The sequence below is a fragment of the Nelumbo nucifera genome, chromosome 1 (assembly GCF_055504915.1).
Source record: "Nelumbo nucifera cultivar China Antique chromosome 1, China Antique-T2T, whole genome shotgun sequence".
Taxonomy (NCBI): domain Eukaryota; kingdom Viridiplantae; phylum Streptophyta; class Magnoliopsida; order Proteales; family Nelumbonaceae; genus Nelumbo; species Nelumbo nucifera.
In genome coordinates this window covers 124,689,077-124,703,586 of record NC_142649.1, presented here as the reverse complement: position 1 = coordinate 124,703,586, position 14,510 = coordinate 124,689,077, and the positions used below count along the sequence as shown (strand labels likewise).

At 33.9% G+C, this 14,510-nt stretch overlaps 1 protein-coding gene and 1 pseudogene across 2 annotated transcripts; one reads left to right on the top strand and one right to left on the bottom strand.

Annotated features, from left to right (window-relative positions):
* Positions 1-2,350: 2,350 nt before the first annotated feature.
* Positions 2,351-5,575, bottom strand: LOC104609733 (heptahelical transmembrane protein 4-like). Of its 2 annotated transcripts, none has more exons than XM_010276107.3 (4): positions 5,222-5,575; positions 4,834-5,113; positions 3,486-3,795; positions 2,351-3,131 (listed from the first exon to the last, which is right to left on the bottom strand). In XM_010276107.3, exons 2-4 carry the CDS (start codon positions 5,109-5,111, stop codon positions 2,478-2,480), a joined length of 1,242 nt encoding a protein of 413 aa, XP_010274409.1. In that variant the 5' UTR covers positions 5,112-5,113; positions 5,222-5,575; the 3' UTR covers positions 2,351-2,477. The 2 variants fall into 2 exon arrangements, with proteins under 2 accessions (XP_010274409.1, XP_010274410.1); XM_010276108.3 differs by having other exon boundaries at positions 5,189-5,572.
* LOC148803777 (uncharacterized) lies at positions 5,486-14,281 on the top strand (annotated as a pseudogene).
* The last annotated feature ends 229 nt before the right edge of the window (positions 14,282-14,510 follow it).

The following is a 14,510-nucleotide window of genomic DNA, read 5'->3' as shown; positions in this document are numbered from 1 at the left end:
GTTTTTGCTCAAAGATAGAGAGTTCTATGATACTTTTAATGAAAAGTGAAACTTTGCAGCTGGCTTGTTTAATCACAAATGCAAAATCCTTGGGCTAAACACAAATATAGCTGCATTCACCACCATATTCGAAGATAGGAGAACCAGCTTTATTATCTATAAGGTCCAGGTGTTGCATGTGGTATGTGTGGAGAGGAGCAAAAGGTGAGATTTGAACTTGAACGTTGGCTGGGCTGGATAGAGAAGAAGAGTACTAGAAACAAGAGGAGAACTGCTATCCATTGGCTAAAGGATGAGGCTGGATCCTCTCCTTCAACTATGAAACAGTTTCAAACAATTATTTTGTTTTCCTGATTTCCATGGTCTCAATCTAATGATCACCTCACAAGAAAACAAGTTAAGGAAGTTGTCTTTAGCATTGGTTCCACATGGTTTTCCATCGTTGTTAGTGGTACCTCATTGGCCCTAAATTAACTCAATTGATTCAAGATTGTATTTGAGAGTTGAGACCCTACTTGTATTGCATTGGCCCTAAACCAAACATTAATTTGCTTCATTCCCAAATATGACAGTGTGGAAGAAGCCAAGGATTTTAGGCCCATTGGGCTCAATAATGTAACCTACAATATAATTGCCAAAATTTTTTCTCTGAGACTCAAAAATATTTTACCTCATATCATCTTGTCCATTCAATGAAAAATTAGAAAAGTAAAACCGGTTATTTTATGTTGAAAGTGGATTTGTCTAAGGCATATCACAGGGTTGAGTGGCCTTTTCTCTTGAACATTTTGTAGTCTTTGGGTTTTGGGGATTCACTTTGTAATCTAATTTCACCCCGACCCTGAATCTCCACCCATAGCTTGGTAGTGTTAGTTAATGGCATTTTTAGTTAAGCATTCAGACCTACTAGAAGTTTTAGGCAAGGCTACCCACTTTCATTTCAGACATGACTGAGAAGTTTGTTCATGAATGGATTGTACATTCAGACCTATTAGAAGTTTAATGGCATTCTTGACACCATTGTACTTTGTTCATGAATGGATTTTCCCCGAGGGGCCTTCTAAATAAATCAGAAATATAATTTTGATAAAGAGAACCATGTAAGAGAGAAAGTGAAAGTAGTCGTTTGGCTTTTGAAGAAGGGCAAAAGTAGGAGTTAGGAAATTGAAAGTAAGTCATGTAGTCATCAATCATGTGAAGATAAAAAGATGGAGTAAAACTGAAAAACATAAAATACGAAGACAAATGGGAAAGATATGTCTAATCACAGGTTTGAATTGAATAGTATCAATTTTTATTTTTATTTTTTGAAAGAATATTATCAAAATTTTTAAGTGGAAAAATATATGACACCAGAAAGACACGGTACTGGTACTCGGAAGAGTTTTGACCAATCAAAACACCAGAAAGTCACCTCTTTTACGATACCAGTTGTTTGGTTGGTATCATTTTCGGTATCATGTCTTTTCCTGTATCATAGTCGAATCTTTTTTAAAAAGCATTAAAATTATAGAAAGTGCATTGTACAACAGAGGTGGCAAATGTGATGGCATGAAATCCCAAGGCCGTGTTTGGTTGCCGTGCAATTTTATTTATACTAGTACAAATGTATGAGAGTGCAAATGAAAAAATTGTAAATTTTGGTTTAATTTTGTTTTAGATTTTACTTTAATCTTCTTTAGGTCTTATTTTATTTTCATGTATACTACAACCAAATAAGGTAAAATTTGAAACAAAAATAAATAAATAATTTACACCCAAAATATTTGCACTGCTATAATTTTATATCAGTACAAATAAATTTACACTGCAACCAAACATGGCCTAGGGGTGCAAGTTGGCTGGGTTGAGATCAAGGTCAACCTAATCCAACCCCAGGTTCTAAATCTTCAACCTTTATAACCATTTTTTACCGTATCCTTTTTTATCAATATTTGCTTGTTTGCTGTTTAGATTGGTTTTTTATTAAAAAAAAAAAATCAATAAAGGAATGCTCCACAGATTAGAGTCTAGTATGAATTTTGATAGATCTCCTATTAAAAGTCTAAAATCATAAAATCAACAATAATAAAACATACAAATATAAAATGAAAATTACCAACGACACAAAGGTCTTTACTCTTTAGGATAAGGGCGGGCTTAGGAATTGAGACGAAAATGGATTATGATAGTATATGACAGGACTACAATACATATGTACATTAGTAATATTAATAGTAGAATCGGGTTCAGAATGAGTTAGATTGCCCAAGGCCAAGGGGGTCAACCCTAACCCTACATTCTTGGGTTGGGTTGGATTAAGGTTAGGTTCGAACTTACCCCACACAAGTTGCAGACCCTACAATTTACAAATGGTGGTGAGTTTACTCGTTTCACTAAATCCTTGAATTTATTGAAATCAAATTAGAGACAGAGAGAGAGATTATGATTTATATAAAACATACACGCATACAACTCGCCCTGGCCGACTCAATTGTCTAACATCCAACCAGGTCCCGCCACCTGAGATAGATTAGGCCAGCTTGATAATGCGTGTAAGCACCAGCCACAACCAAAATATGAAACAACTGATGACTGTGACCAGCAATGTCGAATTTACCAGGGTTCCACCGCTCAGGAATCCTAGTTACATAGACCACCGCCCCTATCCCATAAAACACACCCATCAGTATCTCGTAACCTGTGGTGTGGAGGGCCTCGGGTTGGTTCCCGAACAGTATTAGCTTGTGCAGAATGGGAGCTACCCCTGACATTCCCATGCCAAAGAAAAGGGAGGCACGAATGCTGCGGAACCCCGGGGTTTGGAACACCGGGAGAAGCGACACCATTGCTGTGGCGATCCCCAGGACTGTGATGAAGCCCAAGTAGAGGTTGCAGAAGAAGGGTTTGCACATGAAGGAGTAGTACACAGGAGGGTAGAAGGAGGTTGAGATGAGGGCTGCAATGCCTGTGTAGTCAAGCCTCAGCATTATGTAAGACAGGCGCTCAGAATGGCACGACAGCAGATGACATGTGCTGCTGGCTAATAGACAGAACATTGCTCCCCCCAGGAAGGCAAAGAATGGCCATCTTGTGATTGGTCTAAACATCAATGGTGCTATCATGTTCACCATATCCTCTTTCATGCTACGCTGCATTTAATCAAACCATCATGAATTAACTGGATTGTGTCTAGGAGAAATTGTCAAATCTTAAAAACAGAAAATAGGAATGGTAAACTAAATTCTTTTGTATCTTCTCATGGAACCTCAGTCAGTAAAACTGGATTGTGTCAAGGAGATTTGTTTCCCTAATTCGATCAGTGTCATATTCCCAAATTGAAGAATTAATTTTTCTTCAATCAATTCAAACATAGAAAAGTTGGCTATGACATTACTTCTCATAGTACAATAACAAATTAACACGCAGTTTCCTTTAAGGATGTTGGGATCAAAACTATAGAAATAAGCATCAATAACAGACAAACAAAGGAAGGAGGTCATTACCAGAACACAAGCATCACTGTGATTGCTGTGGGAGAACCGCTCAGGCAAACAATTTGTGAGAAGTTCTAGAATATACCAACTGGACAGTGATGGAAGCACATCCATTGAAGGGAAGGATGGCTTATACTCATCCTGCAGCCTTCGCAAATCGGGCATGTTTGGCATGGATGGAAGGCAAGTCAAGAGCTCGTGCAGATCAGTTTTTTTCAGCACTTCAGGAAGGTGATGCAGGGACTGGAGATCCACAACTTCTGGAACTTTCATTGTGTATATTGTCAGAGAGAGGAAAAGGAAGAAACCAATCAAGTGCCTGAAACAAACATGTCTAGGTTTTAGAGCAAGAACATTTCTAGACTGAGAAAGGCTGAAAAATATAAACTTCTTTTACTAGAACACATCCAAAGACCCATGAACTCATAAGTCATTAGAACCCACTAAGCCAGCTCTCCTAATTCTCTAACATATTCATTTTATTGCTCCTACTTCCCCTTTGGTTAGTCAAATTTCATTTATTACTTGAAAAGTAATAGCCTGGCAGCTATAATAAATTACACAAGTAAAAGAAGAAAGCCAGAAACATTCTTCAATATGGCAGTGACTACCATCTCAACTCTCAAGCCACATAGGACCATGAAAATTCCTTTTTATGCCTTCAACTATCAAGAAACTGCTTCTCTTCTAAGGGAATGGAGAAAACCCGGGCTGCAAGAGCCATAGAAGTCGGAAAATTTTGAGACAATCTTCAATAGGTAATCCTTGATGATTTATGCAGTTATAATCTCTCTCCTATCACCAACAAGATTTTAGGTAAGACAGCAGAGAACTGTCATATCCTTTGTTATTTAGGCTTCACCTTGAATACAGAGTGACAGGTTCAGTTTAACATTTATATGATCCAGATTCCTAATATGATATTTTGGGTGATCTACTACCACCCAATCCTTAAAAGTTAGCACTGTTTGAAGCTTGAGAGATCCAAGAATTGGACCTAAAAATTTAATAAACCTACATTTTATAGAGATTCAAGATAATTTCAAAACCTGAAGCTTGCATTCTCCCATAATGTTTTTTTTTTTTTTTTCAATTTGCAATTCCACCAAATCCAATAAATTGGGATTAGGAAATGAGGAAAAAAAAAAGATAAAACTAATGAGTTACCATACGTAGAGAAAATTCTCCTTCAACAAAACAAAACCCATTTAAATATCAGAAGTACAACCAAGACCAGAAAGAAAACCAGGGGACCTCCATAGAACGTAGAAGGGGGGGAAAATCAAACCTGAGATGGCAACATAATAAATAGGTAAAATAGAAAAGAAAGGATGAACTTTTGGGATATAATCCTTACGTCCAGACATTGAGAGTCTCGTTGTGAATAGTGAATATGCTTAAGAAGGTCTGCTTCAGCGGCCATTCAGATCTGTAATGACCCAAAATGAATTCATTGTCCCTCAAATACCCGGGCAATGAGTGGTACTCGACGAGCTGATACTTCACCTTCTTCCACAATCTCTTCCCTTTCCCTTCCTTGTAACGAACCTGATTCCCTCCTTCCAAACAACCTTGCTCAGATTTCTCGGAAAAAGACGTTAAATTATCGCAATTCTGACGACCGCTTGCCATCATTTCTTCAGACCAGAAAGCAAAAGAAAAAAATAGTAAATAAGTAAGCAAGCAAAATATAATGTCCAAAGAAAACATACCAGCAATTTCAGAACACCGGTTTTGCAACGGACCCAGAAGCAAATTCTCGTGATTTCTACTTATTTGATCAGTTTGGAATATCTCAGGCGGAAACCATCGGAGAATCCGCGACACGAAACTATATGGAAGGCGAGAAAGGTAATGCGCGCGAAAACGGGGAAATTTCTGTTAGAAGGATGAACAGCAGAAAAGTTTTTAATCTCCCTGACGAATTCTTTTATTCTTATTACTTGTTTATTCTGAGAAGAAGAGGTATCAGAATCTGTTATCTGTTGAGGATCGAGAGAAACATAGTGATGGGTTTGATTGGAAATGAAATGCGGAGGGGAGGATGGAGATGCCCGTCCTCCGCTGAAGAACGAGAAGATAGTTTGGTTCGTTACGGGGTGTGCACGGTTAGGCAGGGAATTAGAGAAAAGGACGATCCATCATCCATCGCTGATGTTTATTGTTTTAAGTTTTAACCATGCATCGACTCAGCATCGCCATCGCTGATGATGAAGCTTCACCAAAGCACCACATCTTAGCTTGATTATGATCTAATGATCATCATCATGATAGTCAACTTGCCTGACACTGACAGTGGCGAAAGATTCCATGACCATGAGGTGTATTAGACTATTAGTTGAACTTTCCCCGATTATCAAGTGGGGCCATGGTTAAGGGAATATGCAATGAGGATGCGTTTAACTATAGGATATACCGACTGAGAGGAGGATCATGCGTGTACTCATGGCCCCACATGGATGTACGTGAAGAACCCCCGAATTGCATTTTGGATGATCCACTGATGTGTGACTTTGGATTTGTCTTTTTCCAGTTTTGCACTGGAAAAAGGGGGACGATTCTCTCATTTTCTTGAGTCGAGATCTCTTTCCCCGAAAAACTGCCCCAACTCCCAACCGGATCTGTATCCGCATATTTCACCATAATACTGGACCCACGATTTATGAGATGTAAAGATACAGATCGTAATTTTAATACAACACCTAAAAAATGATGTTGTAGTAACTTATTTAATGCTTGGGGGTAATGCATTTCTTTGCTTAAAAGGGGGAAAGCACGTTTGAGAAAGAAATTTGGCGTAACAAATGCGTTTTTATTTTCCTTTATGCTAAAACGTTTAAGAAATATTGTTCAAAATGAAAAAGAAATAAAGCAAAAATATTTCGGAGAAAACAAAATGAAAGGCATTAATTTTAAGAAATTTGTTATAACAAAGTTTCTCCTTCATTTTTGTGAGACATCTGTATCTTTTTTTTTCATTTTTTTATGATGTTGATGGGAAACGAAAATGTTTGTTCATTTCGGTGACAAATATCCTTTGCCTACTCAAATCCCTCTTTTATGACGATTTTACAAAATTTTTCCAAGTTTGTGAGAGTCATACGCTATAAGAAAAGGGTAAATTGCTAAACTTCCCCTAAAGTTTCTGATTATTGCAATCACCTCCCCTGATATTTGTGATATAGGTGCAAATATATTTGTGATGTGAAAATATACAAAATACTTTTTTTACAACTTCTGCAAAATACTTATAATGTTATTTTTTAGCAAAATATTTATTTTTCTAATTTGCCTTTCATATCAATGCTTCAAAAGTAAAGATGCAACTTCAAATTCTCCTTTTGTATTGTTATTTTGGATATTTTCGTACCTTTTGTTAGTGAATTTTGAAAAAAGGGATCTATTTGCAACTGTCTGTGTTAGAAAATGCAGGGGAGATAAATATAATTACCGAAATTTAAGAGAGGTTTCAGCAAAAGTTATAAACTTCAGTGAAGGTTTTAGCAATTTATCCACAGAAAAAGAAACCTAAGCCTCTCGTTAAAAGACGTGCACATGAACGTGTCTAGCAACATGTGGTCAGCACTCAGCAGATGCGTTCCACCGTATACAATCAAATCAAACGTTGCCGGCAAAACAGTCCAAGTCCAAAATTTCCCCAATTTTGTTGGCATATCCATTGCTTGCCCAACCATTTCAAGCGACTTCTATTACTTCATACATTACGAAAACGATAAGGAGACCCCTCCTCTTAGCTCTTGCTGCCAGCCTGCAGCCACTATCATTCAAATTTATTGTTGTGAGAGTCTAGGCAGAGTTGTCTTTATTCGTTCTTTTTGTTTTTTAATGATCATCACGTAACGAAGTTTATACACTTAGAAATAAATTTTGATGACAATAGATTTGGATTAAGATATCGGTATCGAGTATCGTATTGGACATCTTAGATATGGATATGATATGGATACATTTTGAAAACACATGGATATGGACAAAAAATATGAAAAACTTGAATACACTAGATACAAATTTCATAAATACATTAATAACACTAAATTTATGATCAAATACCCATAAATTATGTATTATATATATATATATATATATTTAATGGTGTACAAAAAAATATATTATAATTAATAGTAGAATCCACAGATATCATACAATGCATTAATTAAGAGTCCAAGATGGACTTATTATACTTATCTTAACTATTATATCAATTATTTTCTATTTTATTATTTTTACATTTTAACATTAATAAAAGAGTTAACCAAAAATTAAATTCTCAAGTATAAATTAAATTATAATTTAATAATTTATAAAAATATAATTTTAAATTAAAATATATAAAATTGGTTAAAATTTCTAAGATATATATCATATGCAAATTCATAATTTTTAATTATTAATATAATTATTTCATTATTAAAAATTTTATTTGTATAAATTTTTTGAAATTAAAAATCAATTTTTCATATGTGTAAATTAGTAGATTTGATAAATTCAATTAAATATTATATTCTTGAATATTTTGCAAACTGATTTTTACTTTTTGTAAATAATAAATATGTTGTCATTTAATGTAAATTAAAATACTAATTAATAATTATAAAAATATATAAAATTTGTAAGATATATATCATCTAAAAATTTATAAATTTTAAGCAGTAAGGTAATTATTCTACTATTAATATTTTATTTGTATAAATTTCTTGAGATTAAAATCATCTTTTGATGTAAATATATTTTTGGGTACTCCTTTTGATGTAAATATAGAATTGATAGATTAATTATTCAATTTGTTTATAAAATATTAATTTTAAATATTACTTTTTTTAATTTTTAATTGGGGTTATTAAACATAAATATTGATTATTTATTTGGATAGGCATTAATAAAAATTGTGTTATTTCATTAAATATCACAATGCATGGCATATGCAAATGGTTTGATAGAGAGTTTAAGGCTTTTAGTGCCACACATGTGGTGTTTTGGGTTCAAATCACTCTATGTATTAAATCAAAGACGCTATGTATTAGTCCGATACATGCGATTTAAATCGAAGACGCTATATATTAGTCCGATACATGTGATTTAAATCAAAGACGCTATGTATTAGTCCGATACACGCGATTTACAAGATACGTTTCCATTTGTAATGTATCCTGTATCGCCCTAATACGATTTCGATACAATACACCCCATATTGGACTTTTTTTTTTGACTCCTTCAAGCATTAACCAATAATTCTTTATTTTTTTGGTAATAACCAATAATTCTTTCTCCAAGGTCAAAGGAACTTTCCTTTCATATGTGAGGTCCGGCCTACATGTATAGAAACGATTCGATCCCTTTAGGCCATGTGAAGTTATTTATTCAAGTAAATGTACTTATCCAGGCCGGGTAATGTTTACCTGGATAGATGCGTTTACTCATGTTCTTTTTATTTCTCAGGTAAACAAGGTAATGACTGTTTTAGCTATGAAACATCATTATTAAAAGAGACAATTTTGTCTTGTCCAAGGATTTGTAACTTTCTCCCAAGATGGGAAAGTTATACTTACTTACCTAAAAGATAGGTATTATTTACCTTGGGAAAATATAATACTTGGAGATAATAAATTTTTCGTAGACCCCACATAAATGTAAAAAAAACACATGGGTATCTTGGTCAATTGGAACCAAAATCCCATTAATCAACTTTTTCACCTCTCAAAATTCAAAAAACAAATAGGCCCTTAATTAAATGTGAAATCCAATCGGACTAGAATTTAATCAAAATCTGCCATGTTTTTTTTTTTAATTAAGAAAATTTTAAAAGAGTTAATTACCTTTATTTTTATATTTAATAAAGTACCATAAATATTAAATAGTGAATTTATTATATATAACTTAAAAATTTTATACTTTATATATATATATATATAAAATTATAATTATATAAATTTTATATATTAAAATAATCAAATTTGGATTTTAATCTGATCGAATGGAGTTAAATCCACATTCGATTTAATTATTAATAAAAAAAATTTGTGGAATCCCAATCCAACCCAACTATGTAAATGAATAATCTAAAATTCTAAATCCAAGATAAATCAATCATATGTCAAATAGGGTTTCAGGCTTTTGGAGTGTTTTGACAACCCTACAATCATGGCATGGGACTTCTGTAAATCCAAAGGCTGTTTGGTCACATGGGGTTGCACTAAATAGGCATTGTAATTTTACCAAACCAAAATTTATTTTGGTTGGACTGATTGAAATACAATTATTTATACTATTCTTTACCTCTATAAAGTTATCTTTGGAAGAAATGCCATTTTAAGTTTTCCTGTTTAGAGGGGAATTTCACCTATGTCTAATGGCATCTAATTTGATGTTAATCAACAATAAATAATTGTAGTATCTACGTACAAAAATTGTTTTTTTTTTTTTTCTTGATTACCAATACTCCAAATGATAAGACGGCACCAAAATATTCAATAAGATGGCAAACCATCACTCGGGCCATTCTAGAGCATTATTCGGTTAAAACCAAAAAATCGAATTAAAAATTTTCATTACATTTTTTTGGTTCGATTTTTTGGTTTTTAGGTAATTCAGTGCGGTTAGTTTGGTTTTTATGAATTTTGGTTTTCAGTTTCGGTTTTCAGAATTAAAAATTCAGTTAACTGAAAAAATTAAATTAATTGAAATTCATTATATAATATTAAATATATAATATATAATATATAATAAGCTATATATTTATATATTAATATATTATAATGAAATTCAATTTCATAATATATATTATAATATATAATATAATATTATATATATATATATATATATATATTCAATTTAATTTTTAATCAAAATAATCGAAAATCGAACCGAAAATTTCGGTTTCAGTTATTTTAGTTTTCTTGTAAATTGGTATTAATTCAATGTTCGTTTTTTTATTTCTGTTTTTTAAATTTTGATTTATTCAATTTAATTTTTAATCGAATAAACCGAATAATCACCCTAGGATGTTGGCCCAGCATCATTTACGCAGTTACGCATTAACATTGACAAACTTCTTTAATCGTATTCACGGACTACAACCCGATTCGAGGTCTGGTCTTGAGTAGGTTGGATTTGAAATATTGGGCCTTGGGTAGGGTTTATGTATGAAAGTTAAGGTTTGACTTTAATGTATTGGACTAGAGCCAGACCACAGGCACCAAACCCAATTCACAGGGTTGGGCGGGCCTAGATTAGGCTCGAACCTAACGCAACCATTCCCATTTGCATTATTGTATTTGAAAATGCCAATGGAAACAGGGGTTGAGGGATTTGATGATCCCCAACCATTCTATCTGGGCCTGCCAAAATCACATTTTTGAGACTAAGGTGGCATTTGGGAAAACTCAACTCTAATAAATAAAAGCCAAAAAAAAAAAAAGATTTGAGTGTGGCCGTGGTATGAGCAGCTAAATTTTGCTTATTTTTGCTGACCTGTACACACATTAAAATATGTATATAAAGATTATGCACATTTTATATAATTTTAAATATAAAAAATGATTAAAATTTTATTTTCATAAAAACATAATTTTATCGATTTAAACATAATCATATGAAAATGTGAGAGGGAGAGTTTTGAAGGAAAAAAAAAAAAAACATAAAACACCTCTTGGGTCTTGGCACGTTAAGAGTATGGTGGAGGTGGACCTCTTAGGTGAGAATTCTCTTTAGTACTGCTATAAGATTTAAGACAAGTGGGTAACCATTGGATTAACCACTAAAGATATAAGTATTAATTCCTTAGCAATTTTTTTATTTTTTCATTTGAATGAAATAATTTATAATGAATGCATTAATTTCTATTAATTATTGACGAAAATTAGTTTTGTCTCCAATCAACACACTTCACCTAAATCGGCATAAATCCAAATCAACTTGACCCGAGTCTGGACTAGCTCAACTTGGTCTAAATATGAATAGGCTCGATCACCTCAATTCAGTTCATTTGGGTCGGTCAGCCTAGACCAAATTTGACCCGACCCAAGGTAGGCCGATCTGGACAAACCCGAATCCACTTGCTTTATTTGGTTTGGATCGTCTGGCCTCATATCTGTACAACCCGAATCCAAACCGGTTCGATTTACTTCTCATGTCTGGTCTAGTTTGACCGGATTGCTCCAGATCTAAATGGTTCAACCACTCTTGATGTGATTAGCTCGAAGACAATCCAATTAAATAGTTCAAGTTGGTCTGACTGGTTTGAATCTAAGTGGTTCAATCAAACCCAAAACCCAAGCATAGTCAAATGGCTTCGCTGTTTGTGTAAAAATCACAAGTATGTAATGTGATTTGAACATTCACCACTTGTGTAAATAGTAACTACTATTACCACCAAGCTATGACCAACTGTGTACATAATAACCTTCACCACTTAGTTTTTTGTTTTAAGTACATAAATATAAGATTAATGGGTTTGGGTGGGTTGGATTGGGTTAAAGCAAGTTTGGATTGAACCTAACCAATTTAATTTTATATAACTGGGTCATTAATGGGTTGGCAGGTTAGATGGGTTGGGTTGAAACTCAGCCTAAACCAAACCCAACCCAACCCGCCCAATTGCCACCGCTACTGTTTGCCAAGGACTGATATATGTTTTGCCTCCATATTATTACTTACAATCCCTTGGCTGCGTTTGGTTGCTATGCAAATCATATTTGCACTAATGCAAATGCATGGGAGTGCAAACCTGAACCATGCAAATCTGGTTTAATTTTATTAACATTTGCACTTGTCTTGTTTGATTGAATGTGATACAATTAATAAAACAATTTTGCATTTGTTTGTTTGAACTATAAAAAATAAATGTAGCAAATAAAATGCAAAACTTAGATTCTTATTTATTTATTTATTTTTGTTCTACAAAGATATAGATTGACATATGCATATGTATCACATGTGGGACCAAAATAGACATCAAATGTATAGCCATCAATACATTTTACTTGTAGGTCCCACTTATAACACGAATTTATTTAGTTTATAAAAACCAGTCTTGTATTCCTAACTTTGTCTAAAACTTACATATGCATATGTACCGTGTCTAGAACTTACATAGGCATCAAAGCATTGGGTCACAATAACATTTCAATGTGGGCTCCACCTATAAATCCAAAGAACTTATAGATAGCATGGTTTTAGTGTGGAAAATCAATTATTTTGATGGATGTCTCTGAATTTCATTTTATACAATTATTGATTGAAATACAAAATTTTTGAATGGGGGAACAAAGATGATCCCACCCCCTTATTTATTGTCTTTAGAGGAAAAATAATCAAATATCCTCTACTAGCAACTCTCACTTGTTGGCAAGAAACTTGGGTGGACCTAATCAAAAACCTCTTGCCAGAATCAATAAAAGAAAATTAGTAACAATTCAAAAAAGGGCACTTAAGCTGTTGAACAGGTATAATCTTCTTTCGGCCATTCTCTAGTATGCACTTAAGCTGTCCCAAAAAGGGCACTAAGTTACAAAAAAAAAAAAAAAAACCAACTTGAAGAATAAGCATTGCAGGAAATTGAGAAAACGCTTCAGATTTTGTTCATCCTTACCCTAAGACTTTAAGTATTCAATCCACACAAGAATATCCTAGCATGCTATGTTGGGTTATTTAAGACTCTTGTCTATGAGAACACCCACTTGTTTATCCCATGTAAGATTCTATCACCTGCTGAGGTTGTGAAACTCCAGCAGCTTGTTGAGCAATATGGCCGCAAGAATTGGAACCCTATTGCAGAGAAACTTCAAGGGAGATCAAGTAAGATATGGAATACAGATGGTCCTTCTCTCTCCCTCCCTCCCTCTTTCTCTCCCCCTCTAATCTATTTCCAGAAAGCTGAAACGTTGATGTTAAATTGAAATTCCAAATTAGAAATTATAGTTTCTCTTGGGCCAACTTGAACATAATTTCAACTTTTCATATGTGCTCTGAAGATCAATCTGGTAGAATTGAATCCCATGCACCATGATACAACATAATATATTTCTTTGTTTTGTCCTTTATTAATCGATTTCCATTCTAAATTATGAAGATCACAAACACTTACAAATGGGTTTTAATTGTATCTTCTAAATCATACTTTCTCTCTATTTTCAGGTAAGAGTTGTAGATTAAGATGGTTTAACCAACTTGACCCAAGAATTAACAGAAGGCCATTTTCAGAAGAAGAAGAAGAAGAAAGACTACTTGCAGCTCATCGAATTCATGGCAACAAATGGGCTTTAATAGCTCGTTGGCATGTTATTATGGATAGAAAATATAGAGAATGCTCAAAGCTCCACAGAAAGAGAGGTTTCCAAGACCTTCTGTGAAACCCCAGTAGTTCTTCCTCTTTTAACTTTCTTGGGAAGTGTTCAAAACCCCAAGCAGAGAACCAGTGGAAGGAATTCCACTTCAATTCTAGTAGGTTCCTTGAATTCCAAAGCCCTAGCAAAGATGGGTTCTGTGTGGCATCACCATCTTGTTCATCCCATACATGGGCATTTTCGAGTTCAATCAATACAACTGGATCATAGTGAATAGATATCTTCCATGGCGGAGGAAGGGAATACTTTAGTACAGGTTCACATGCATCAGACAAATCTCGTTATAGCTTCTGTACTACTAATTCTTCCATCTACAGCGGATGCGGGAGCTTAAGTAGTGTAACATTTCTTCATAACTGCAAGAGGGTCATCTATAATCTACATCTGAATCATAATGATCATAATGAGAGTTTTGGAAGTAACAGAATGATCAATCAAGAGTGAGTTGGTGAGGTTTGGAGATGATTTGATCGCACAGAAGTTCAGAAGGAATCCAGAGCAAGAACAAGGAGATGACTTCATCAAACACAATGATTTTCTTCTTGCTATTGCTAAAACTATCTTTCTCTATATTCTGTTTTTGGTTTAATAAATTTTCTTCTTGTTATAAGAAAGGTATGCCTTTGATGCAATCTGATTAGCTTGGCATAAGAAAAATTTTGGACAATAGAAA